Consider the following 23,336-nt stretch of genomic DNA (forward strand, 5'->3'; position numbering starts at 1 on the left):
CCAGGTATGCTAAGCCCCGCCCCCAGGTATGCTAAGCCCCACCCCAGCAGTAAATAAATACACATAATAATAATAATAATAATAATAATAATAATACAGATTCACCCCAGCCACACAGCGGTAAGTAAATACACATCAATAAATACGCAGAATAATAAAGACTCGCTGCAGCCCTCCCCGAGTCTGCCCTTTAAGGTGACTGCCACGGCCAAGGAGCAAGCACCGTTCAACGAGCTCAGGGAACAAACAAGAAAAAAAGGCAGGCCGGGCCGCCCATAGGGTTCTGGTTCGTTTATTGAGTACATGACAGGTAAGACAGACAGTGTAAAATCACATGTAGTATTTGTACTTTTAAAAAATTACAATAAATTACTGAATAATTAGTAAAAGCGGTTTTACCCATGGCTGCTCTCCGGCTACAGGACAGAGGAGGCAGGAAAATAAGAAATATGTACGAGCTGTGAATACACATAGAGAACGTCACGAGGGGGGATTAACACTGAGTAGCACACCGAGTAGTGTTACATGGGAACATCCGACCACACGCGTCCTTCCCAGCCTTTACATTCCCAATGCCAGCCAAAAGCTGTCGCAAACCTTGCCTTCAGTGCGGGGTTTGCTCTTGCTGAGCACCAGCATCTCTCGCTCTGGCCCTTCGAGGCAGATACTTGCGCACTGAGATGAATTTAGCTGTACAAACAGCATTAATTCTCCTTCCTCGGAGCGGATGCCCTGCTACCAGAAGGCTAACTCTTAGTTTCTTCTGGGCTTTGCTGATTTAGAGAGCAGTCGCTCGGTCTCCCAGTTATTTAATCTCCTTAACTGGAAAGAGATCTAGTCTATTCGGGTTTCCCATAACGGGCTGATGGCAGAGCACCACACTGCTTTGAATTCTTCCTCTTCAGGTGTAAATGCCCTCTGATGTGCAGCAGTTTCTACGAGCACGTCCGCGGTTAGACACTTTGTACACGAGATGTTCAGAAGGGACACCCTCAGCAGCTGCAGGTGGCACAGCACTCCTGCAAACCTTCCTATCCCCAGCATTTGCAAGGGCTGACTGATCACAGTATTCTTAGGAGTCTTTCTGAAAATTGGACCCATGGCTAGTTAGCAAAAAAAAAAATAAAAAAAATAGAGACTCAGCAAGAAAATGAATATTTTCTGTACCAACAGGGAAAATCCAGCAGACCAGTGTGCCACAGGTCTGCAATGCTGAGGCTGATTCACTGACTTGTACGTCAGGAACATACTCCCTCCTCCTTACAACTGTCACGGGCCCACTGATTGACTTAATATTACTTCTGCACTGAAGTCAAGGAGCTTGTGGCTTCCCAGACGAACTAAAAACAGTGGCTTTCAACGAATTAGAAGAGCAAAAGCTAGAAAACCGAGTTTATCTGAAAACCATCTCCTGAATGCTGAGTAAGAAAAAAGTCATCATATGCTATGAAAATGCCAAATCACATCTGAAAGAAACCAGCAGATCCGAGAATGTCTGTGTTTAGATCCTGGGGTGCTGGGAGCAGTGGGGCACATCTGCATTATAGCTGCTGGGTCACAGAACAGCACTGAAGAACTTACAAGACTATTTATAGGTCAGGGTGCTATAGCACCTGAGGACACTGCATGAGCTCTCAGACTGCAGCCAGATGTGAACATGGTTTCAAGCCAGGCTGCATCTGCTGTGCAAGTTACCCAGGAACCTACAGAAAACAAGGGCAGGCAAGGAGCAGTTACTGTCTGAAATAAAACTTCATTAAAATAAAAGATAGCAAAAGGCAGACATGCATAATTTACGGTGGTAATTCTGTATGTCAGGGGCTATTAGGTTCTAATGGCTCTTGAGAATGTAAATCTAATTCTGCCAGCCCAAGTAGCCAAAAAAGCACCTACACAAAAGCAGTCACTGTCTGAAGCCCCATATCGATCAGAATCTATCGTAATTGTGTAGTTACTGGTCTCTGATTAAAGAACAACAACAATAGAAAAGAACAAACACAAAATATCAAACCATCCTGCCATCTGCCACATTATCTCCCTGTTTCATTTCCCAAAGACAATTACTGCTTTGAGTTCACCCTGACACGGAGGAAAGTTCGTAGTCACTGGATGAACTGAACTGCCTCTCCACCTTCTTCTGATCTTTAATCTTTTGGAGAATGTTGACCTTTTTCTCAAAGTAGTTTACGAGGGCTGTCTCAGTCAGCATGGAAGCTAGGATCTGCTCAAAGGAGATTGACCAGTCAGTGTCAATGGTACTGCCGTACCTGGCAGCTGCACTGCCACCTTCACAGCCAACCAGGACCGTGTCATCTGCAATGTCTTCACACTGCAGGGAGCCTGTGCTGACCATGGAGTAGGAAGACATGGACATATCATCTTTGGTTTCATCATCTGATAGCAGCTGCAAAGGAGAGCCTTGTCCTTCCCCTGACCCATCTCCTAGAGTATGGTTCTCCTGCTGGTTTTTTTCGGGCTGAGCATCTCCGCAGGTTTTGTCCTCATGGTCAGCTTGGGGTTGCTGCTCCACTGCCGAATTCTGACTCTGTTCAGATGTTGGTGACTCCTCTTCACTCACGGGATCTTGGGTACTGTTTGTTTTGCAGTCCTCAGACTTCCTTACAGGTCTGCTGGAGAACTTCTTTCCGACCTCCCCAATTCGCAGAAGGAGACTGGCTACAGTGGCAATTGCATGGTACAGCTCTTGTTCTACGGGGTCCTCACTGAACATGTTGTAAAGGGTCTTGCATAACTCTATGAATTGTTCCTTTCAAAGACAAAGACCAAAAATCATACTTAAGGATGTAAAAAGTTGACAGTGGTAGATGAAGCAACAGGCACTACCTTGCCTGACTCTTCATTTATTTGCTTCCCCATCAAGTAGTGACTTCTACTGATTCAGAACAGTCCAAATCAGGCAAACTCTTCTCTCTGCTGTACCGGTTAAACTGAGACACAGCTAGGAATTTAATAGTGGCAGTATTTTTGCTGCCAGATGAACTGAATGCTAACATGCTCACACCTGAGAAAACCTGAAGTTTTACTGCTACTCTTCTGTGGTCAGCTTCTACACATTTCCAAACTGGTATAAAAAGCACCCATAAAGGAAATTAGAGACAGAAAAGATGGCACTAGTCATCAGACTCTCTTGTAAACACATTCTTTGCTCTCTACCAAGAAGCTTTAACTTGAGGCAATGCAAAACCAAAAAGCCCAACAAGTTTGTATGACTGATGGCATATCTGAAACATACTGCTGCAGAGGGAAAACAAAGATTGCGGGTCTTACAGGAAAAGATGATCTGGAAGGCATAGAATCAAACACATTTGACTGGTGGTAACAAAGCAGTTTGATAGCCAGCTACGTGCCCACTGAGGAATTAAACGTAACTGTATAGAATTAGAGGCTTCTAAAGCTCACCAGACCAGAAGAGCAAGGCAATCTACTGGCATTGGACTGAGTATGCTGGCAAAATAGCTGCCACATATTGCTGAATTCTCCAATAAGCTATCCGTCATCTAACTAGAAACCTTCAGGTTCACTTCTTACCTGGCTCATTTTGGGGAGATCTTTAATAGTTTCTTTCTTGGACTCTTTTTCCTTGGCCCACATTCTTAGGTAGTATCTATAGTCCTGTGGACTGGTACCTTTCTCCTCTGCAAAACAAGACCAAGGCACTACTGCCAGGGGGTTAATGGTTTCAGACAAAGAGAACCCCGTGTCAGCAAAAAAGGCATTGGAAGCAGGTTTTATTGACAGCTCAGGAAAGTATCTATCAGGAAAGCTGCATTAATTTCTGCTGGTTTATCTGATAAAATTCAGTAGAGCAATAATCTTCACAATGACTTGTGTTGGAAGGGACCTTAAAGAGCATCTAGTTCCAACCCCCTTGCCATGGGCAGGGATGCCACCCACTAGATCAGCCAACCTGTCCTTGAACGCTTCCAGGGATGGGACATCCACAAGTTCTCTGGGCAACCAGGTCTAGTGTCTCACTACCCTCTGAGTGAAGAATTTCCTCTGAACATTTAAACTAAATCTTCCCTCTTTTAGTTTAAAACTGTTCCCCTTTGTCCTATCACAATCTGCCCATGTAAAAAGTCGCTCTCCACCTTTTCTATAACCCCCCTTTAAGTATTAAAAGGCTCCAGTAAAGTTTCCCCGGAATATTCACTTCTCCAGGCTGAACATCCCCAGCTCTCTCAGCCTTTCTTCATAGGAGAGGTGCTCCAGCCTCTAATCATCATTGTGGCCCTTCTCTGGACCCGCTCTAACAGGTCCAGGTCCACATCTTTCTTGTTTTGGGGGTCCCAAATCTAGATGCAGCACTCCAGGAGGGGCCTCACAAGGGCAGAGTAGAGGGGGACAGTCACCTCCCTCAACCTGCTGGCAACACCTCTATTGATGCAGCCCAGGATACACTTGGCCTTCTGGGCTGCAATCTTAACACTCCTGCATTAGCCTGACTTCTAATAAATGAATTCTATTAGTTGATAACTAACCAAACGTGATTTTCAAATGTTATAATCTTGGTAGGCTAAAAAGTCAGAGCAGTAAGGCATGAGAGAGGGCTACTTTGCAGCTCACGTCCCACTTTATCACTGTCCATGCGGGACACTTTGAAAGGTCTCCATGATACAGCGAAGGACAACGAAGTTGATAATATGAAAGAAACAAGACTGGAATGTGGTCTCTTTATGATAAAATTACCTTTTTCTTGACCATTGTCATTTCTCCTTCCTTTGTCTTCTGGGGTTTCTAAAAATAATGAAATTATTAAAAAGTCATTAATATCTGATTTTCAACAACACAACACATGAAGAATATAAGACAACTCATATCCAAATTAAAATCATCTATGGATATATTTAATAGAAGCTAGATCACACACTCCCACAGGACATAAGTGTGAGGGTGGTAGGATAAACTGGAAAAAAAGAAGCCACACTGAAAAAGTGGGTGAAACAGCTGGGGGAGGTGGCAGAACTCTAAAAGAAAGGGTGAAACAGACATGAAAGGCACCTAAGCAATGACATGGCTTAAAGACAAAAGTTCAGTTATCCAAAGCAAGATAACAAATGGAAAAAACTAATCCACAACTGAGCACACAGGGTAAGTGACTAATGTCTACACTGTCCATTACTCATGGGCTGAGCAGACATTTTGGCAGTAATTTGTGGAGTCTAAGTTTATGAATTTCACTTCCTATATTGTCACTAGACTGCACAGGAAATCTTGTCTGAGCTCAGACTTATTCAGTTGGCCATCTAGCACCAAACAGTGCAACTACCCCTTTTATTTAACTCTTTTTTTTTGGAGCATTATTCCATCTTGGTAAACATTAAGCACAAACAACATACTTTGTCCATACTTAAGATGAACAAAACCTATTTTGGCCAAGGTTGAAACACAACAGGTAGAATATACTGAAGTGCGTTTAATTACTTATAGTACTTTATTCACAGAGGGAATGTCATGAGCGAGGTGCAGCAGCAACTTCAGAGCATTTAAAATAGCATGTTGGTGCTGGCAGAAAATATCAGCATTACAGCCATGTTCAACGTGTGCACATAATCCATGGACTGACCTTGAGACTCACAGGGCAGGCAGAAATCCAGCTCTGAGACAAAAGGAGATACTGGAGCAGCAGAAAGAGGGGTTGAGGGGACAATATCCCAGATAAAACAGAAGAAAAGGCCACACAGAGACAAACACAGAGAAAGAAACAAAAACAAGAAGAGAGACAATGAGACTTGCATGAAAAACCCAAATCAGGGTGAGAGACAGGAACTGGTAAAAGCACACTGCTCCTTCTCAGCAGTCTCTGATTGTGCTTCAGAGCGTGCTGTGTCCTGCGTGAAATGGGTGCTCAGCAGTTTAAGCTCCGAACTTCTTTCCCATCATGCAATAACAGCAGCCAACTCACAACCACTGGCAATCTTAACATATTGCCCACCATGAGACCATGCCTTGCAAAAATCACCATTCACAGCACATGGATTTGTGCCGCAACTCCTACCTAAACTGAGAGGTACAGGCACAAAGTGTTGCATTACCTTCTGTCGTAACATCCTCTGTGAAATAACTTGTGGCCTCCAAAGCAGACTCTGTCTCCTCTGGATTCAGAGCTGTACTCACAGAGAAAGAAATGTTAAGATCTCTAAGGTAACTGAACAGTGGTATTACCCATTTCATCAGCACAACTCATGAGGCATCCCTTTTCTATTGCATGTCAGAACAGACCATGCCCACTAGTAGCAGTATATGGAAGCAATCACTCACCAGGAGGCAGATGAAGTTTGTAAAGTATTTTGAGTTTATCAGTGAGGTCACCATGGTACATCCCACCTGCAAGTAAAAATATAAATAAATCAGAAGAGTAAGAAAATAGCAGTTAGGATAAAGAATCACCCTCTGCACAGAAGCTCAAAACAGAATGAGTTCCAATGCGATGAGGAAATGCTAAGCTGAATAAAGCCCTCTGCAGAAGCAGCAAAGAAATATCCCCAGCACAGCATCATCTTGTAGGTTTGCCACCTATTGTTTCCCAAAATGGGAGACATTCTAGAAGGAAAAAGGCATCTTTTGTTCTGCCTGAAACATCTTGTAAGACTGTCAACCCTCCCTTCACGACAGTGCAAACATCACCATCTCTTTATTTTTTTTAGTTCTCTGTTTGGAAGAGGACAGAAAGTGTTTTCTTGTAATATTCCAAGATCTCCAGAAATACCACTTACTCATCCCTGTAACAAACTCCTTGAAGTTAATGAGAGAATCCCTGTTCTCATCCAGAAGCCGGAACAAGCGTCCTGCCAGCACAGGTGTATGTGCACCGCAGGACCAGGGTGTCAAACTGACGAACAGCTCTTTGAACTGCTCCATGTCTATGCGATACTGCTCCAGGTAGGGCAAACTCTGATCTCGGCGGGCAGCTGCAGCACGATTATTTCCCCAGTAGCAACTCATCAGATACTTTGCCTTTGGAGGGAAAGGATTGATGGGTCAGATTGCATTATACTACAACAATCCATGGGAGTGGAGACTTTCTTACAGCTCAAGAATAGCACCAAGCAAGCAGAGACGAGATATTTCAGACACCCTGTTTATCTCAACCATTATTACTAGCGTTATTTCACTACAAAATAGTACGATGTGAAGGAAGAGACAGGGATTTCACAAAACCATATGGAACACATTTAAGTGAAAAATACAAAAAAGATTATTTCAGGTTTGAATGAAATGAAACTTGGTATTTACTGCAAAGGGAACATGCAGATTTTAGAACTAGGACTCTGAATCTATAGCATAGTGCAACTGAATTTGCAGTGACTTTGGTAAATGCAGTTTGATGGTATTTTTTTTTATTTATTTTTAAACAATACATACACTGGCAAACAGAGGCAAAGCACTTACAGTTACAGAGCAACTCCATGGCAAACTTGAGAATAAAAACTGAGGTATAAGTCAATCCTAGCTCCTAAGTGCTGTGTGACATTCCTTTCCCTTGACTGGGCTCTCTAAATAAGCACCATTCAAACACTGTGAACTCGGTTTGACCATCTTTGCCCCCCAAGAATCACTTAGTAATAGAGCCAGTCTCAGTTGCACCACATATAACAGAACCCCACATCTGCTTCTGACAAGTTGGATCAAGAATAAAAACAGAATCATTACTTCCTTTTTGACTTGTTCTGACATTTGTTCTGTGTCAGAACACATTCTTCCTCACTCTATAACTTCTATAGGTTCTTACCTTGAACACTACATACAGCTCTTCCAGTTCTTCAATAGAGAAACCAATGTCACTAGACACAGCTCGGACCTACAGTTAGGGAGAAAACAGAGTGAGCTATTTATTTCAAAGCTAGACAAATTAAATATGACTCACTGAAATATCTGTGTAACAAAGAAGAGAAGAAAACAATTGCAAGGAGATATGACACAAGAGAGGAGAGAAAACATAATTATTCCAGTACCTTCCACTGCTATGGATTACAGGTCAAGAAGACAGTTTCTGGTCAAGCAGAAACCACTGACATTTTAAGCAGCTAGTAAAAAATTACTGATTACTTCCTGTTTCTGCAGCCCCGAGAACCCTATGTTGCTCCTCCCTCTTGTTTTTATCTTCAGATATTTGACTCAGATGCACAGAAAAACAACAGCAAAAGAAACAGATGGACAAGGTTCCCCACCTGGGATGTGGGAGATAGTTGCAATAGATGTCGATATTCGTTTCTGGCCATGAACCCTTCTATAAAATTCCCCAACATGTTAACATACTCTCTAAATGGGAGAAAAATAATTATCTGCTATCTAGCTTTTCTGAAAGATTACAGGCAAGTAGGAAAACAGACAGCGTAAGGCAGTGGAGGCTATTACGAGGCCTATAAGCGGTTTTTATCTCCCTCCATGCCAAGTATCTCATTTGATCATGCCCCATCACTTTAAACCATTTTACTAGATTAACTAGAAGAAAACTGAAGATCCTGAAGAAGAAAACTGAAAATCCATTATTCCAGCCAGTAAATCCATTTCTCATATTAAGTTCTTCAGGTGACTTAAAACCAGGTTTGCTACACAGCAAACTTTCTAGATTCTTAAAGCAAAATGCATTGCATTAATATGCCATTTGGTAGCTCATTTAATCTGGGAGTCACATACCACGCTCTTCTTGGCCGTATCCTCTAGAGACTGGATCACCTTCAGCCTTTGTTTAAAACGCATTTGTTCAATGTCATCTGCCTTCAAATTGCTAAATTTCTACAAAAAAAAAAAGCAGACCAAGTCAGCATCATCTCCTAAAGAACAAATAATCCCTGTTCAGTTACATGTTCTTTAACAAGTGTAGTGGACCCTCAGAGATGATCTAAAAACCCCAGAAACCTTTTACCAGCAGCAAAACTGTGAGAAAAAACTGTGGAAATGAACTGGGATGTTTCCATGTTTCTGCAGCATACCTCATGATTTTTGCCAGTCTCCACTGGTGCTGGAGAGATTCTTTGGAATCCACAATAGTCAAAAGTTTTAGGCTCTCCTTATACCAAACAAGAAGATTAATGGCTTGACCATGCACTCCTTGAGCACCTCAAGCTACAAGCAGTTCAAATTCTGGCTGCATAAGTATAAAACTGTATTTTAGGAGAGAAAAATCACTTAGGCAAAAACTAAGCCAGAACCTGACCTCATAGGATGTTTTGATGAGGTCAAAGATGTCAATTTCAAGTGGTGGGTCATCTCCACTGGTCAATAAGGCATGCAAGTGGGGAATAGGGGGTGAGACGCTCTGTCTGTTAACTACATTGTCCAAATACCTGTGAAGAAAACCAACAAACAGATCCAAGACTCCAGGATTAGTGTCAAAGAAAAGCAGTAATATCCTAAATGCATCAGTCCTAACTCCTTTGTATTATTAATGTAAACATATAGGAAAATTTAATTTTTCCCAGCTAACCTACAATGCTATCCTTAACATCTCAGACAGCTGATTTTCACTCTATTTTGGGGATATCTATTCTGTTCAAAAGCAGGCTCCCAGCAGTAAGCTGAAGATCTTACTGTAAATAGGATAGATTCACATTTCAAACAAGGAAATCTTTTATTTACTATACTTGGGAAATATCTGCTTGATAAAGTTTTCTATTACAAGAAGGCCATTCTTGTCAGGACTTGTTCTTAATAGCGGATTAGAATTCTTCTGTGAATTTTGGATAAGCAACCCTGTGGATTTCAAATTCAAACTGAGAAACAGGAATGTAGTACGCCACAAAGCAAACAACTCTGGAAATATGGGATTCCTCAGCTCATACTTCAGCTGAAAATTTGTTTCAGCTGTTGCAGAAAGCAATAGCAAGTATCTCTGGTGCTCAAGTTTCATCCTAGACAAATTTCTATGACCTGCTATGTAATGGAATTCATGGGAACTAAGACTCTCTCTTATAAGGCAGAAAGGAATGACGACTAAAAAGGGTACCATCACCATTCAGTTATAAATAAGAACAAGTAATGGTACCTGCCCAGAATAGTCATGGCTTCACCTTCATCACAGCACTGTAACAACTTCTCCATGTTTGCATCAAGTATGGCCAATGACACCTGCAAGATAAACTTGATGCCCTCATAGAAAAAACAGTCAACAATGACCACAGCACTCTCAAAGGGCATGACACTGAGAAAGAGTGTGAGAAACCAAGAAAGGGATATGGTGGAAATCACTCCCAGCTCCTGCATCTTTTCTGACAGCTGTGGAAGATACTCTCGTGTAAGTTCTTCAAAGATGCCTTGGTCCACCAATGCACCTGGGAAAAGAGACAAGAACAATGTCAGAACTCGAATTTGCGGGGTCATGGTACTGTAACCAAGCTAATTAATTATTAAACAAAACAGTGTGAGCTCACTTTGATTTCCTATCAGCTTCTTAACATCAGAACTAAAACTAACACATTTGTTTAGATTTGTTACCCTGTTCTCAATAAACACAACGTATATAGATGGAGATTATTCTCGACTCCATCTTCCTGGTTTAGTTTGGTAGCCCGTACCGTCTCTTCCTATGCCTCCATCATACACCTGCAACTTTAAAGGGAACAAGCTTGTGCTTCATCTTTAAAACGCATCGCATTTAATTAATTCTGAAGAAACAAAATATTCCTGAGAGATGCTGATAGAACTGTAGCTGAAAATCCAGGCTCCAGCATGAAATTGACAGAGACTCACCCACTACTCTTGTATTGTAGTAATCTGGCAACATCCGCTCACATAAAGCCACTAGGAGCCAGAAAGCTTCTTCCTCATTGCAGTATAACAACAGCACTGATGTAACAATGTTCATTGCCTATGTGCCGGCAGCATTAAATACAGAGAGAGAGAGAGAGAAACATGAAGACGTTCATGAAAATTCTGTCATTACAGATGAGCTAAACTTAAAGAGCATGATTACAGCAAAGCAGTCTTGTGGGACTGAGAGTCAGATTTATTTCCAGCTTTTACTGGTATCTGAGTCACTAGGTGACCTTGAGACAATTAACCTTCCTGTTTCAGTTCCTCTGTGAGGCAGCAGATAATGTAACTACTCTTTGTGAAGCACTTTTGTTAATAAACATGACCATATATGATTTTCAAAGTTTTCAGAAAAAGCTTTGATCGTAACAGAACAATGTAACGAGAACCTCTCATGGCATAGCAATACACAAAACAAATCTGAATTTCTACTGAGTTGTTTCGCAAACAAGCAACTGGCTTCATTTGTGATGTATTGCTCATGTGCATTGCCATTCACTCAATTTCATTGCTCATTTCAAGGAAACCATGAGATGCTTTTCTTGAAGTAAGGAGAGCTCCAGCAGAAAAACTACCGAAAGAATGTGTCACCACACGTAGCAGAAATGTGCAAAGTCTATATAAACACTGTATCCAAAGGATAATTAAGAGATCCGTGCAATATCACTTCTTTCCACCACATGGGCAGCAAGAAGGAAAAGCTTGAAACTGAACAAAGAACTGCTGAAAAGATCCAATACAGTCATGGTAACCATGCAGGGGCTAATAAGTCTAAGACTTCTTTCTTACCTGACAGTACCCAATTGTTGGATTTCTGAATGCATAAGCTGTTAAGACTCTCCGGAGGGCAGCAATTCCCAACTCATTCTGGAAGGCAGGATGTTCTGGCATAGAACGGTGCAGATCCCTCTCAATTTCTTCTGTAGCAAGATTGTACTTTCCCATTGACTTTTCCACAAGATCTCCATAGTAACCAGGATGAGTGACCATCTCGTTCCAAGCCCCTGTAATGACAAATAAATACTGCATCACTTCTTGTGCTTCAGAATACAGACTCTATGCCCACAGCATCAGAGAAGAGGTGTCCAGGAAGCACTACACAAACTCAGCAACTACAAATAGATATGAAAGTATAGAAACAAACTCTCTGTTAAAGCATCAGGTTAGAGTGTAGGTCCCAACACTGAAATTCAGACAAAATTGATCAAAGAGCAACTACACTCATAAATAAAGTCATACTAATAATGCAATCACTGCATTTTTGCCCAAAACCACAATGAAGTATAATTCAGGTGGAGTTAACTTCTGATTTATCTCTTCTGAAATGAGCTGTGATTTAGAGCTTTTCCCTTGAGATGTGCAGAACACTTATTTCTGCTAGCTGCCAAAGTATCCAGCACAACCTCCTACCTGAGAAAAGTAGCCACAGCTCTCCACGAAGATTCTCTGGAATTCCTTTCTGCACCAGCTCCCTAGTCTTGGCAGTGCGATACATACACATCCCTCTCCCATACTCAAAGAAATGAATGTTCCAAGACTCTTCCTTCATCTTCTCCTTTGCCTGCACAGGAACAAACAAAGTCATTTTAGGAGATCAAAGCATTTTTATATTTGCATAACAGGTGATTTCTGGGTACTCAGGCCTCCATTTCATGAAAGAAATGTACTGTGACACCTAAAGATTTTCTTCTGCTGAATAAAAGGGTGTATGCTAATCTATACTGTTCTGAATCAGTTCTGACCTGCTTTAAGTTGTCTCCACCAGAGAACATGGGCTGTGCAATGGTATTACACCTTGCAAATCTCTACATAAATGCAAGAACCTTGGTCTAAGATGATTGTCTAGGAAGCAGAGACACCAGTTCTCTACTGCTTTGATGTGAAGAAAAGCAGTTCTTCACAGATACTAATTTGTATCCCAAAAGCACACTAACACAGGTTTCTCAGCCTCTACTCATGTATCTCAGTCCTGATACAGTAAGCTGAGGGTCAGGTTACATCTATACAGCACTACATGGTGACAGACAGTGATACTGCAGAGGTGACAGAAGCTAGGGAGAAAACGCATTTATAGAGTCTCAGAGCAGGACAGGAAATCTGCTACCTACTAAACACTATTTATAGTTAATTGCTCTAAGTTAAAATATCATTTACCCCTTTGGGTCCCAAGAGCTCCTCAGAATTTCTTCTGAAAAGTTTGAGTAGTCCCTGGGAGGCTGTTGGCACCTCTCCTGCACAGAAGTTGACAGGTCGATTGTTGAGAGCAGACGTGGGGCTAACTGCAAGTGGGCTGCTGGAAGGCAACTCTGGAACCTCCTAGAAAATGCAAACATTTACTTTGATAAAAAACATACTATATTTCTATTGTTGTAAAGTTAGTCATACGTAACATATCTGCCAGACTGGAGACAGAGGTGGTAGAGAAGAGGTGGCTACAGTCCTGGCTTTTCCTTTATATCATCCTTCAAGAACTATCCCAGTGTCCACCTGAAAGGTGGACAAATGCTCCTCCCACCTATTTCCTTAGTACCTCGCATCCAGCATCACCCAAATTCCACTTCCATTCCCTGTCACTGACGCATGGTTTCTTGGATGGTGTTCTCTGCAAGAAGTCAGAGATTCTCTGTACCAAGAAATCTCGGTCCTTCAGATTGGCAAAGAAGAAGGTCATTTTACTTTTAGTGCTGATGGACAGAGGGCTGGGCAAGACACTGGAACTATCGGCCTTCTCAACTATTGTCACCTAGAAGACAAAGACAGAAGACAGAGGGCACAAGACATTTGGATCTAGCAGATTCTCCATTATCTGCAAAGCATGACACAAAAGCTAGAAGCAGACAAAAAGATAAGAAAAGGCTGTAGTAATACACAATTAAGAAATCCCTACCTCCCTGAGAGGAATGATGAGATGACAAGCCTCCTCTGCCTTGCTGGCAAAACAGATGTAGTTGTTGGAAACAAACATCTGGCCAGGAATGTGCATCTTGTTGAATGGTGTCCACAAGGTACAGTCTGTATGTCCATCCAGGCACTCATCCTTGGGCAGCCGAAAAGTGGCACGGTAGCATTCGTTTTTGGCTCGAGCATCAAGGTCTCTGGGGAAAAGTAGAGAGCAGTCCCTAGAGTTTTTTTTTTTCTCATTGGAAAAACCCACACAAACACTAGCGTAAGTGTTCGTTCCAGTAACAAACTCCAGACTGTGCTGTGAATTCTTACTATTCATTTCTCTAACTGAGATGCCACCCCTTATCTGACTCCTCTTTCAGCCTTCAGACATGCTTCACTGACAAGGTATGTCCTGCAATACAAGATAAAATAGGCAAGCGCATCTCAGAACAGAAATCTGGGAAACTGAAATGTGACATCAGATTCAGAAACTGTTAAGAACAGTCCCCAGTGGAAGGATTTTTTGCAATAAACATATTTATTTTTATAAATTTTGAACTTCAGGCCAAGGGGACAGCGTCATTTTCTTCTTTCACACTTTCTTTTTTAAATATGATTTTCAATAGTTTGAAGTTGAAAAGTCCTTCTGAGAGCCTCTAGTCTGTACCTTCATGCATGAGAAAGACATGAGGGTTTATGTGCATTCAGTACCAATTAGGGATGGAAAAAAACAACAGGCAGAGGGCTAATGACTGAAATAAGTGATGCATCGCCTAGAGTGAGAAAAACCCAGGGGCACCTGAGAGCTACACAGTAATGCTGATTTATTATTACAATCCCCTTTCCTCTGTCTTCTCTTCTCACTGCTGGAAACACACACCTTTTTAGCGCAGAGATGTTCTTAAGAGGCTTCCTGGGCTTTGGGAGGGACTTGTCCTGTAGGAAGCTCTCATTATCCAGGAGCTGCCGCATAGCAATGTTAGCCAACTGCTCCATCAACTTGAAGGTCTCATTGATGTTAAGAAACATGGAAAAATAAAGTTCGCTGTCCCTTGTGCTCACTTTAATGCACTCAGGGAACAGCAGCGTAGCATTTTTTTCTAGCTGGGTTACATCCACCCATTGAATCACCAGTGTCACTAGGAAAAAAAAAAGTTAAAAAAGCTACTATTACAAATTGAGACGAAACAAAAATCAGAAATGAAGCTCAAGAAGCAAGAAAGCTCTCAACGTAGCAGTATTTTTCTCCTCTTACACATGCACATTTCTTTTCTTTATACTTTTCTGGGTTCTCCAAAAATACTTGGAAATATTCCTTGGGAATAGCTGGACTAGAAATAATGCAGCTCCAAAGGACTCTATCAATTAAATGCTTTCAATTACAATTACGTTTTAATTCTTTCTTTCTAGCAACTTTGTACTCAGGGGCTTAAGCTTTGTAAATACTAGGTGGTGGTTCCCAAACAAAACTCACTGAAGTAAAAAAATTGCTTGGTTCTCTAATTCAGTGGAAGTAAAAGCCCAGGTGTACAACCTGGCAGTTTAAACTTCACTGAAGTGCCTATGAGCGTAAGGACTGATCTACAAGTCGAGCCATAGCTCAAAGGATTCCTAAAGAGAAAAACAAAACAAAACAAAACAAAATACCATTCAGCTTAAAAAAAAAAAAAAAAGTCCCCATGAAAGATCACCCACATCAAAAAGATCATGGGTAATAGCAGGAAAACAACTAGTAAGTTTATAACTCACCCTCTTTGCCCAGTAGGAAGGAATAGAAACAGAGGTGATTGACAGTGAGGTACAGCCATCCCTGCCGGGGTACACGCCCCTTCCAATAGCTGCAAGAATAGTAATTGACCAACTTCTCCACCTCTGGCATCCCAAACTGCTTCCGCATCTTCAGTTCAGCCTCTTTGAATTTACCTGGATCCTCTTCGCTCTGGGGCTGCTGATTCTTGTTCTCTTCAGCAATAATTCCCTGAATGACACGGGAGGAGAGACACAGAGATAAGAAATGCCTGCTGACAGACAGAATATACAGTTAAAGGTCACAGCAGCAATCCGGAAGACAGAAAGAAGAAGCACAACACAGCAGTCAACATTTCTCCTGTCAAGTTAGAGAAACAGTAGACATGTAGAAAGAGCAGTCAGATAGCCTGGGAGTCTACGAGCTGATCTGCTCCTGAACACACGCAGCTAGTGTTCACATCTAACATCTGACTGCATTTCTCACAGCTGGTCTGGTAACACTTTGAACACCCTGCAGGAGAACTGGTCTGTTTTCACTTGCAAACACGCTTCTTCAACAGGAAGATCATCATCTGTCAGGAAGCACCGAGCTCTGCAAACTGTCAGATTTTGACCGGCCAGAAGGAAAAACAAATTACCACAATCTCTCTCGCACACAGACACACAGCAACTACAGAGAAACCTGACGAGTATTAGAAAAGCCTCAGACTGCTTCTGTTCAATAAAAAAACTACACATTAAGTTTCTACTCTGCAGAATCTGTGGGCTGGTCATCCGAAGTGTGTTAACTGCACAACAAGCAGAGACACCTGTCTGAACGCCCACGCAAGTTAGGGTTCAGTTCCTTTACAACCTAGATGGCCTCTAGACCATCACGGGAACACAAATGCATTGCTTACAAACTAGAATTCTCTCCTCCATATTCATTCCTAGATCAACTTTAGTTTAACACTGTGTCAGAGGTTCGCAAGAATTATAAGAGATTAGATTTTAATTAGTTACCCTAAGTAGGCTGTTCCTTGACATCTACTGCCCATAACCTTCCCCCCCAACATTTGTCCAGTGTTATGGACGTAATGTCATGCTGACAACACTGTATGCATTTCATGACAATTCCAAATGCATGTCTGAAGCTCTGCAATGGAGCTCTTGCTTCCTCCCTCCCAAGGGTAAAAAAGTTCTTAATACCACCTCCCTATTCTTTATCAGGATCTAGAAGTCTTTCAGGGAAGCATGTCCCTTACATGTATCTTGCCCTTGACAAAGGTGGTGATATCTTCTTCGTTATCAAAGATGGATAGAGTCTGCAGTAAGTTATTCTCCAGCCATTCCCAGTGCTTTGTGATCTCTTTACGAGATGATCCTAGTTGAAGGGGTGAAAGATGAAGGGAAGGGCAAAGAAAAAAAGAAATTAGAACAAGCTCTTTTTTTTTCCAAGTTTATAGCAGTAAATTAATAATTACCAAACAGTGATGAAACATCGAACACACCAATTGTATACGTGTTGAGGATATTATATACACACCATTATGTTTCTAATGAAATGTCTCAGTTGCCACTGAGGATAACAAGCACACTACCAACACATCATCCTATTTGCAATTACACAGCAAAGTGTTTTTTTTTTTCCCAGACAAAAAGCATTGTTACGCTCCACAGAAGAAGTACTCTTTTAATTCCTAATAGTCTAGGATAAAAATAATGAACTTTCAGAAGAAACTGGAAATTTCAGAACAATCAAACTTTTTACACCTACAAAGGGGTTTCATTTTTCATGGGCAGCAGAGAACACACAATTACAAAACAAAAAGCAACCGAAGTATTCAAATGTCAGATGCTATGTTCTTTGCTTCCTTAAAGAAAAAAAAGGTCTCAGCAAAACTTGTATCAAACAGTTAGTTGTCTTTAACCATATAGCCCACAAGGTTCACAGAGGACAAGCTTCGCTGTGTAGCCAGTTTAATGAACTCTTCTATAAAAAGTTGCTTTCATTAACGTTTTGTTTCCTTAATTGTTTCAGAGATTTATGTTTAGTAAAAGATTTCTTCACCTCTATCAACGGCTATTACTCTATTCTTTTATGCAGAAGAAATAAAAAAGCAATTCAATTTTTTAAGAAGATAAGAAACAACATTAAACGCCGACAAAACTGAATTTGCAAGTCAAAGACACTTGTAAATTTCTCATTGCCAAATTCCAGTAGATTCATCCTTTGAAGTTTCAAACAAAAGCAATGGGATACGTAAAAATGTTAACAGCATGCCTCCCACTACTCAAATTCTCTGCTAGAACATTAAACCCCTCAATGTGGTTAATGAAGGCAATGGAGAAAACAGCAGGAAACACAAACAGTCCCCTAAAGCTACTGCTCTACCTGACTTTCTTTTTTAAGAGGCTGCTTCAGCAAAGAAACAATATTTGTGTATTTGTAGTTGGATACCTGGCCACAAAACCAAACCCCAGCTAATCTGTGGTTTCATAAGCAAAAATAACTCCAGAACCTGAAACCAAAAACTAGAAGCAAATAAGCTGTCTTGTCTCAGAGGACTGCAGGACTACGAATTCGAGTTTCTGTGTACATGTCCATGGATTAGACACCAAATATAGTTTCTTCTGCTTTTGTATATAAGTTTACTTGATGTTTATTCTAGCCATTTGAGATTGTTTCTGAAGCATAACTAATTTTGAATAATATAAAATGGCTAATTTTAAGAGCACAGAATTATCAATTACAGGATGCTTTGGTCGTCAAAAACAACAACAACAACCAAACACACCAACAGTCAAGCAGTAGCGGCGGGGGAATAAATCCCATCTTCTAGTTTGTTTCATGACCTGCATCTCTCACCAAGCGACAGCAAACATACTGCTAAAAGACAGGTCTCAATAGTTGAGGTCTTTCTACAAACAACATTAGAATAATATACACAAAATGACTAAAATGCTGCAATTTCTACAACGAGTTCTAAGAACAAAGTGCTGAAGGCTGAAGCTGCATGCATAACCGGAACGTTGCCCACTAGTATTTACACATGACAAACCATACATTAAAGATGGACATTTTTCAGCTAGGGAACCACGTAAATTTTATAACTTCAAGTGAATGCCAGTACTCTTCTTCTGACAGTAACACGAGAATATATGATATAACTAAAAACAGTACTTTGGATGAGTATAATGTATTTATTCTAGTATAATAATTTATCAAATTCCATACAGTTGCTATATAGCCCATCTCATTCTACCATGCTGCATCACTTCAAAGTAACTGAAATATTGAGAATATAAGCTAATGCACTACTGAAATTGTACAAAAACCACTCACTGAGTGTCAAGATACTACAGAATTATTTGCACCATGTGTGGCTACTAAATATTCTGTGTTTTTTTTTTCCTATTCAGTTTCTGTTCTGCCATCTTATTTTCCTGTTTTCTTCTTCTCTGCCTCCTCGTTCGTCAAAAGGGAAACTGAGTTTCTGTGGAACACAGCAATTTCTAAAGCTCTCCTGCTGAATTTAAGCAGCTCTGCAAGGGCGAATATTGTGTTGGTTGCCTGGGGACAAGATGGGAACAGGGAAAACAAGGTTTCAACATCTGTAGGCTTAGCAAATAATTATTTCATGCTCAGATTTTTACTTCTCAACCACAAAGTGAGAAGTGAAGATGCTTATTGTAAACAAAGTCACTCTAACAAATATGTCTTAAGATATTTTCAGCAACCAGTAGGACTTAAAGCCTTAAGCAAAGTTCACCACTGGATACCAGAAGGTTGTACCACAATATTCCAACGCAGCAGCTACATCTGTCAAGTAAAAGAGGCCAAGAATTCTTGCTGTTTAAAAAAAGATATATATTAATATATTTTATAGATATACTACAGCTATACATCTATTACAGGCCAGAAATAGCAGAAGAAAAAAAAAGGATGAAAACACTAAGAAGATTTCCACAAGAGTGTTTGGCACTTTGAATGACCTTACACGTTCCCATTTGTACTCTGTTCCTGGTAAGCAGGTTTTCGCACAGCACTCATTATCCCGCAGAAATCTTTTTCATCACAGCTTTATTTTCTGAGCAATCCACTATGACCCTACAAACCGATATATCTCGGAAGATACAAATTTCATAACAGCTGCAGAAACGGAAGCTTTTACAGAGCCTTATGTTCACAACCTATAGTTTAAACAACACCAAGAAGTTTTGCCGTTTCTGGCATCACCCACTGCCCCACCAACATTTCCTGAGCAGTCAAAGAATGCTCCTATGTGGGTAACTGATCACCTGAAGAAAACAGAGAATAGGATAACATGAATCCAGCCTCTGACAAGAGTCGCGTCAATACATACCACATGCTACTGCCCAATATACTTGAGAGTCCTGAGTCTGGTGCAGAATACGGTACGGGGCAACTCTGGCACTGGAATCCAAAACTACATCTAACGTTCCCACAAGGAGACCTAGGGAGCAAAGATACAGATATTAAAGCAATGCAATACCAAACCAAAGAACCGGGTTAAGCAAAAATACATCACTGACACTACAGAAAAGTACCAGTGGTCTCATTATGCACCCTGTGATGGTACTTGGTCAAGAAAACAAAGACATAAATCCAGTCACTGAAAGCAAATTACCTATGAGCCACCAAAGGTAATCTCACTGTTAATGGCTGAAGTTTAGATGGCAATTAAATATCTACTAAACCTCATTATGATCCTCTGCCTTCCTAGGAGAGTTTTATAATGAAATTAAATGCATTTTTCTCCATGGGATCTGGACAAATAGGAGAGACAGTTAAAGTGGAACGTCTTCAGACTAACTTTGTCTGAGAAATACTTCTCCAAAAACAGAGCTTTGTCCTCAGTGCGGGCAATAATCCCATAAGCCTCTAAGATCTTTCATCACTGCATCCAAATGATTGCAACAAGAATATGAAGTCTCCAGAATCTCCGTGCTTCTGCTACTAACTGATTTTTAAGCCACTGAACTAGAACATGAAAGAGTTTTCAATACCATATCTTTCAGCATCACCTACGCAAACAGAAGGCAAGGTCCATTCCAAAATGGAACCAAATAGTTCTAGAAAACTGGTACTCCCAGGTTTCAGTGATGTTCCTGTGGGCACTTCAAGTAAATAAAGAATGCAGGTAGAGAATCAAAATTCGGTAATTCAGAAGTTTTTTTTTTTAATATGATGTTAAATAAAAAGGCAGGCATTTTCAAAAGTAAATGCTGACCGCCACTAGACTTCGTAAAGCAAATCCATTCATTTCAATTACATCAATTTGCTAGTTAAATCAAATATTTAAGATGATACTTTGTTTTATTAATTCTATATAATGTACTACGAGCACCTTTAGCATAAATTAATTTTGCAACATCTTCATGATTTCGTTTTCTAACCTTAGAACAGGGAGAGAGAGCACAGTTGCTCCTCTGGAGTGCTATTCAGGAGACCCAGGCCCGATTCCCTGCCACCCTCCCTACGCTTTGTGTGAGCCTGAGCAAATTGTACTCATCTGTATCTTTCACTATCTGTGAAACTTCCTTCTCCTCTTCTTTATCTCCCTCAGTTACCCAAAAGCAAGCAATAGATTAAGGACATAGCACTGAGCCTACTTCAAGAGAAGCACCACAGATAACACGATCATCCAGAGACCATCCACATGGGGTTTGGTAATCCTTAAAACAAACACGTATGCATCCAGCACAACAGGATCTGTTTTGGCTCCAAGTTTCTTGTGTATAGTTGTCGGCAGAATGTGGATTAAAAACTCATTTTGTATACTTCCTATAACAACACTGGATGTGTCATATACATTGACACATGCACCAGTAACAAGACACGTTTAAGACCTTGAGTACAACAGCGATTTAAACAACTTGTTAGCTTGGCTGAATATCTACATTCTAACCCCCAGATGTGAACTTGCAGCTGTACAGCTCTGTAAGGAGCTCGTGCGGCTCTCAGCACGCAGGGGCTCTGGAGAAGACTCTCATTGGGCTGGACTTGCTCAAGAAGCAAACTGGCTCAAAGCTTCAACCACTTAAGAAAAGACCAGTCTAAATGTTTAATCATCCAAAGCAGTGCCAAGAGTGACTTCTCCTCGTAAAGAAACTGGGAAATTCCAGAACACATTTAAATGCTCACACACAAAATTACACAAACCGCGTTACATAAGAGAGTAATTCAAAACCATTTTAAGTATTGTGAAAAAGATGAAATACGCTAAGGATGTTTATCAACTGTGTCATTTCTGTAGTCTGTATTTTCTGTATTTGGTCCACAGGGCCAATACACGAGGCCGGTTGCGCGTAACCCAACCGACGCAAAAGGCACCTTTTTATTATTTACATAACTGTGCAGACATTCCGCACATAAACGGGGTGTTTGGGAAGGGAGGGAATTCTGCTGCCGTTCACGTCGTGCCTTGGCCACAGTTATGTCCGTTTAACGGTCCCTGTCCCCAGCCACGGGTACCGGGCACACGCACCCAGCGCCGCTCGGCTGCGTGCCTGTCAGTTACCGCATGGCTTCCCCTCCGTCCACGCACAGCACCGTGAGCGTCCCCCAGATATGCAGGGGCACCCCAGGGCTATCTGTGAGCACCACAGCGATACGGGCGAGTACCACAGCGATACCTCTATCGCAGCGATAGCCGCGAGTACCACAGCGATGCCTGCGAGTATCACAGCAACGCTCCTTACAAACCACACCTTGCTCTCCCCCAACCTAAACCTTTTTTTTGGGGGGTATGAAGCACACCCCAAGGACCCGAGGCCACCTGAGCGACCCAAAAACCCTTTATCCCAACCCAATTTTTCCCGGGCCAGGCGGGGAGGGCCGGGGCCGCCCGGGGGTGTCTCGGAGAAGGCCGGGGCCCCCTCACGCCGCCCGCCCCGGGTCCCCCACAGCCCCCGCGCAGCCCCGCGCCTCTCTCGGCCCCTCAGCGCCCCCCGGGCCGGAGCCTGCCCCCAGCCCCGCCGCGCCTCACCCGTGAGGCCGCCCCCTTTGCCGTGTCCCCGCCGGCGCTGGAGCAAGAAGAAGGGGTTGGCCCGCTCCGTCACCCACAGCGCGCCGGCCAGCAGCACCTCCTCGGGCCCCAGCCACATGGCGGCGGCTCGGCCCGGCCCCGGTTTGGCTCGGTTCGGCCCGGCCCGGCCCGGCCCGGCCGGAGCGCTGGGGGGGAGTTGGCGCAGGGGGAGCGGCCGGGCCGCGCCGCGCCGCCCGGTCACGGGGCCGCGCCGGCCGCCATCGCGCCCCCTGGCGGCCCGGGCCCCGCACGGCAGCGGGGCGGTGCCGTGCTGCCGCCGTGGCGCCGCGGCCCGCTCCGCAGGCTCCGCAGCGAGGAGGTCGCGGGTTCGAATCCTGCTCCCGGATACTGTGCGGTGGGATTTACCTGCCTGCTTTACCGCTCCTCCGGTTGCCGTTCTTCGCACCTCAGCGGCTGCAGGGAGCTGTGTGCTGCAGAGAGCACGGCCCTCGCCGCTGTCCTGTTGGGAACTGGGGAGACCTTTGCCAGGACAGCTATAATTTGACATACTAACACCGGGCAGGTGAAAAAATCTCCCCCTGCAGCCCTGTGGGATCCGTTGACATGAACTAACAGGGATTATGTAAATGCTGTCTCCCGTTCTACACGCTAATTCACCGGTGCACAGCTCCACAGGCTGCTCTGTGGGGCTGCGGCCTGCTCCCCAAATGGTGGCTCCCCGTGCTGCGGCCCCGGCCCTGGAACAGGCTCCGACTCTGCCAGCGGTTCCACCGCTGCTTTGGGGAAAAGTGAGGGCATTTACCCTTTTTGCTGAGCACCTCTGGCGGCTCAGGCTTGACCCTGCACCTCCTCCCAGCTGCTGGCTTCATTTTGATCCTCTCCTTTGGCAGAGCTGGAGCCTGTCGTGGCCGGCACTCAAGCCCGCGGTGGGTT

The 23,336-nt window shown here is 42.7% G+C and overlaps 1 protein-coding gene across 5 annotated transcripts; it reads right to left on the bottom strand.

Moving 5' to 3' along the window:
• Positions 1-276: 276 nt before the first annotated feature.
• On the bottom strand, positions 277-22,668 carry TBC1D9B (TBC1 domain family member 9B). Of its 5 annotated transcripts, XM_083798833.1 has the most exons (23): positions 22,404-22,667; positions 19,758-19,868; positions 18,737-18,964; positions 16,656-16,774; positions 15,412-15,640; positions 14,543-14,801; positions 13,664-13,871; positions 13,307-13,519; positions 12,931-13,092; positions 12,187-12,337; positions 11,566-11,780; positions 10,714-10,831; positions 10,010-10,295; positions 9,182-9,311; positions 8,662-8,760; positions 7,754-7,822; positions 6,738-6,978; positions 6,283-6,348; positions 6,057-6,128; positions 5,588-5,638; positions 4,711-4,758; positions 3,550-3,680; positions 277-2,767 (listed from the first exon to the last, which is right to left on the bottom strand). In XM_083798833.1, the coding sequence occupies exons 5-23, from the start codon at positions 15,557-15,559 to the stop codon at positions 2,075-2,077; spliced, it is 3,360 nt and encodes a 1,119-aa protein (XP_083654959.1). In that variant the 5' UTR covers positions 15,560-15,640; positions 16,656-16,774; positions 18,737-18,964; positions 19,758-19,868; positions 22,404-22,667; the 3' UTR covers positions 277-2,074. The 5 variants fall into 5 exon arrangements, with proteins under 5 accessions (XP_083654959.1, XP_083654955.1, XP_083654956.1 ...); XM_083798829.1 differs by lacking the exon at positions 18,737-18,964 and having other exon boundaries at positions 22,404-22,668; XM_083798830.1 differs by lacking the exon at positions 18,737-18,964 and having other exon boundaries at positions 3,550-3,656.
• Between the last annotated feature and the right edge of the window lie 668 nt (positions 22,669-23,336).

The sequence above is a fragment of the Anser anser genome, assembly GCF_964211835.1.
Source record: "Anser anser genome assembly, chromosome: 14".
In the NCBI taxonomy this organism is placed as follows: domain Eukaryota; kingdom Metazoa; phylum Chordata; class Aves; order Anseriformes; family Anatidae; genus Anser; species Anser anser.

Bases quoted from the DNA above. Each gene is read 5' to 3' on its own strand.
- TBC1D9B (XM_083798829.1), bottom strand. From the start codon at position 22,521: ATGTGGCTGGGGCCCGAGGAGGTGCTGCTGGCCGGCGCGCTGTGGGTG. The intron at 12,338-12,930 runs GTAAATGATATT...GTTCCTGTGCAG, and splicing joins AGCTCTTGGGACCCAAAGGG to GCAAAGGAGAAGATGAAGGA. The intron at 9,312-10,009 runs GTACCATTACTT...TTTTCTTCACAG, and splicing joins GCCATGACTATTCTGGGCAG to GTATTTGGACAATGTAGTTA.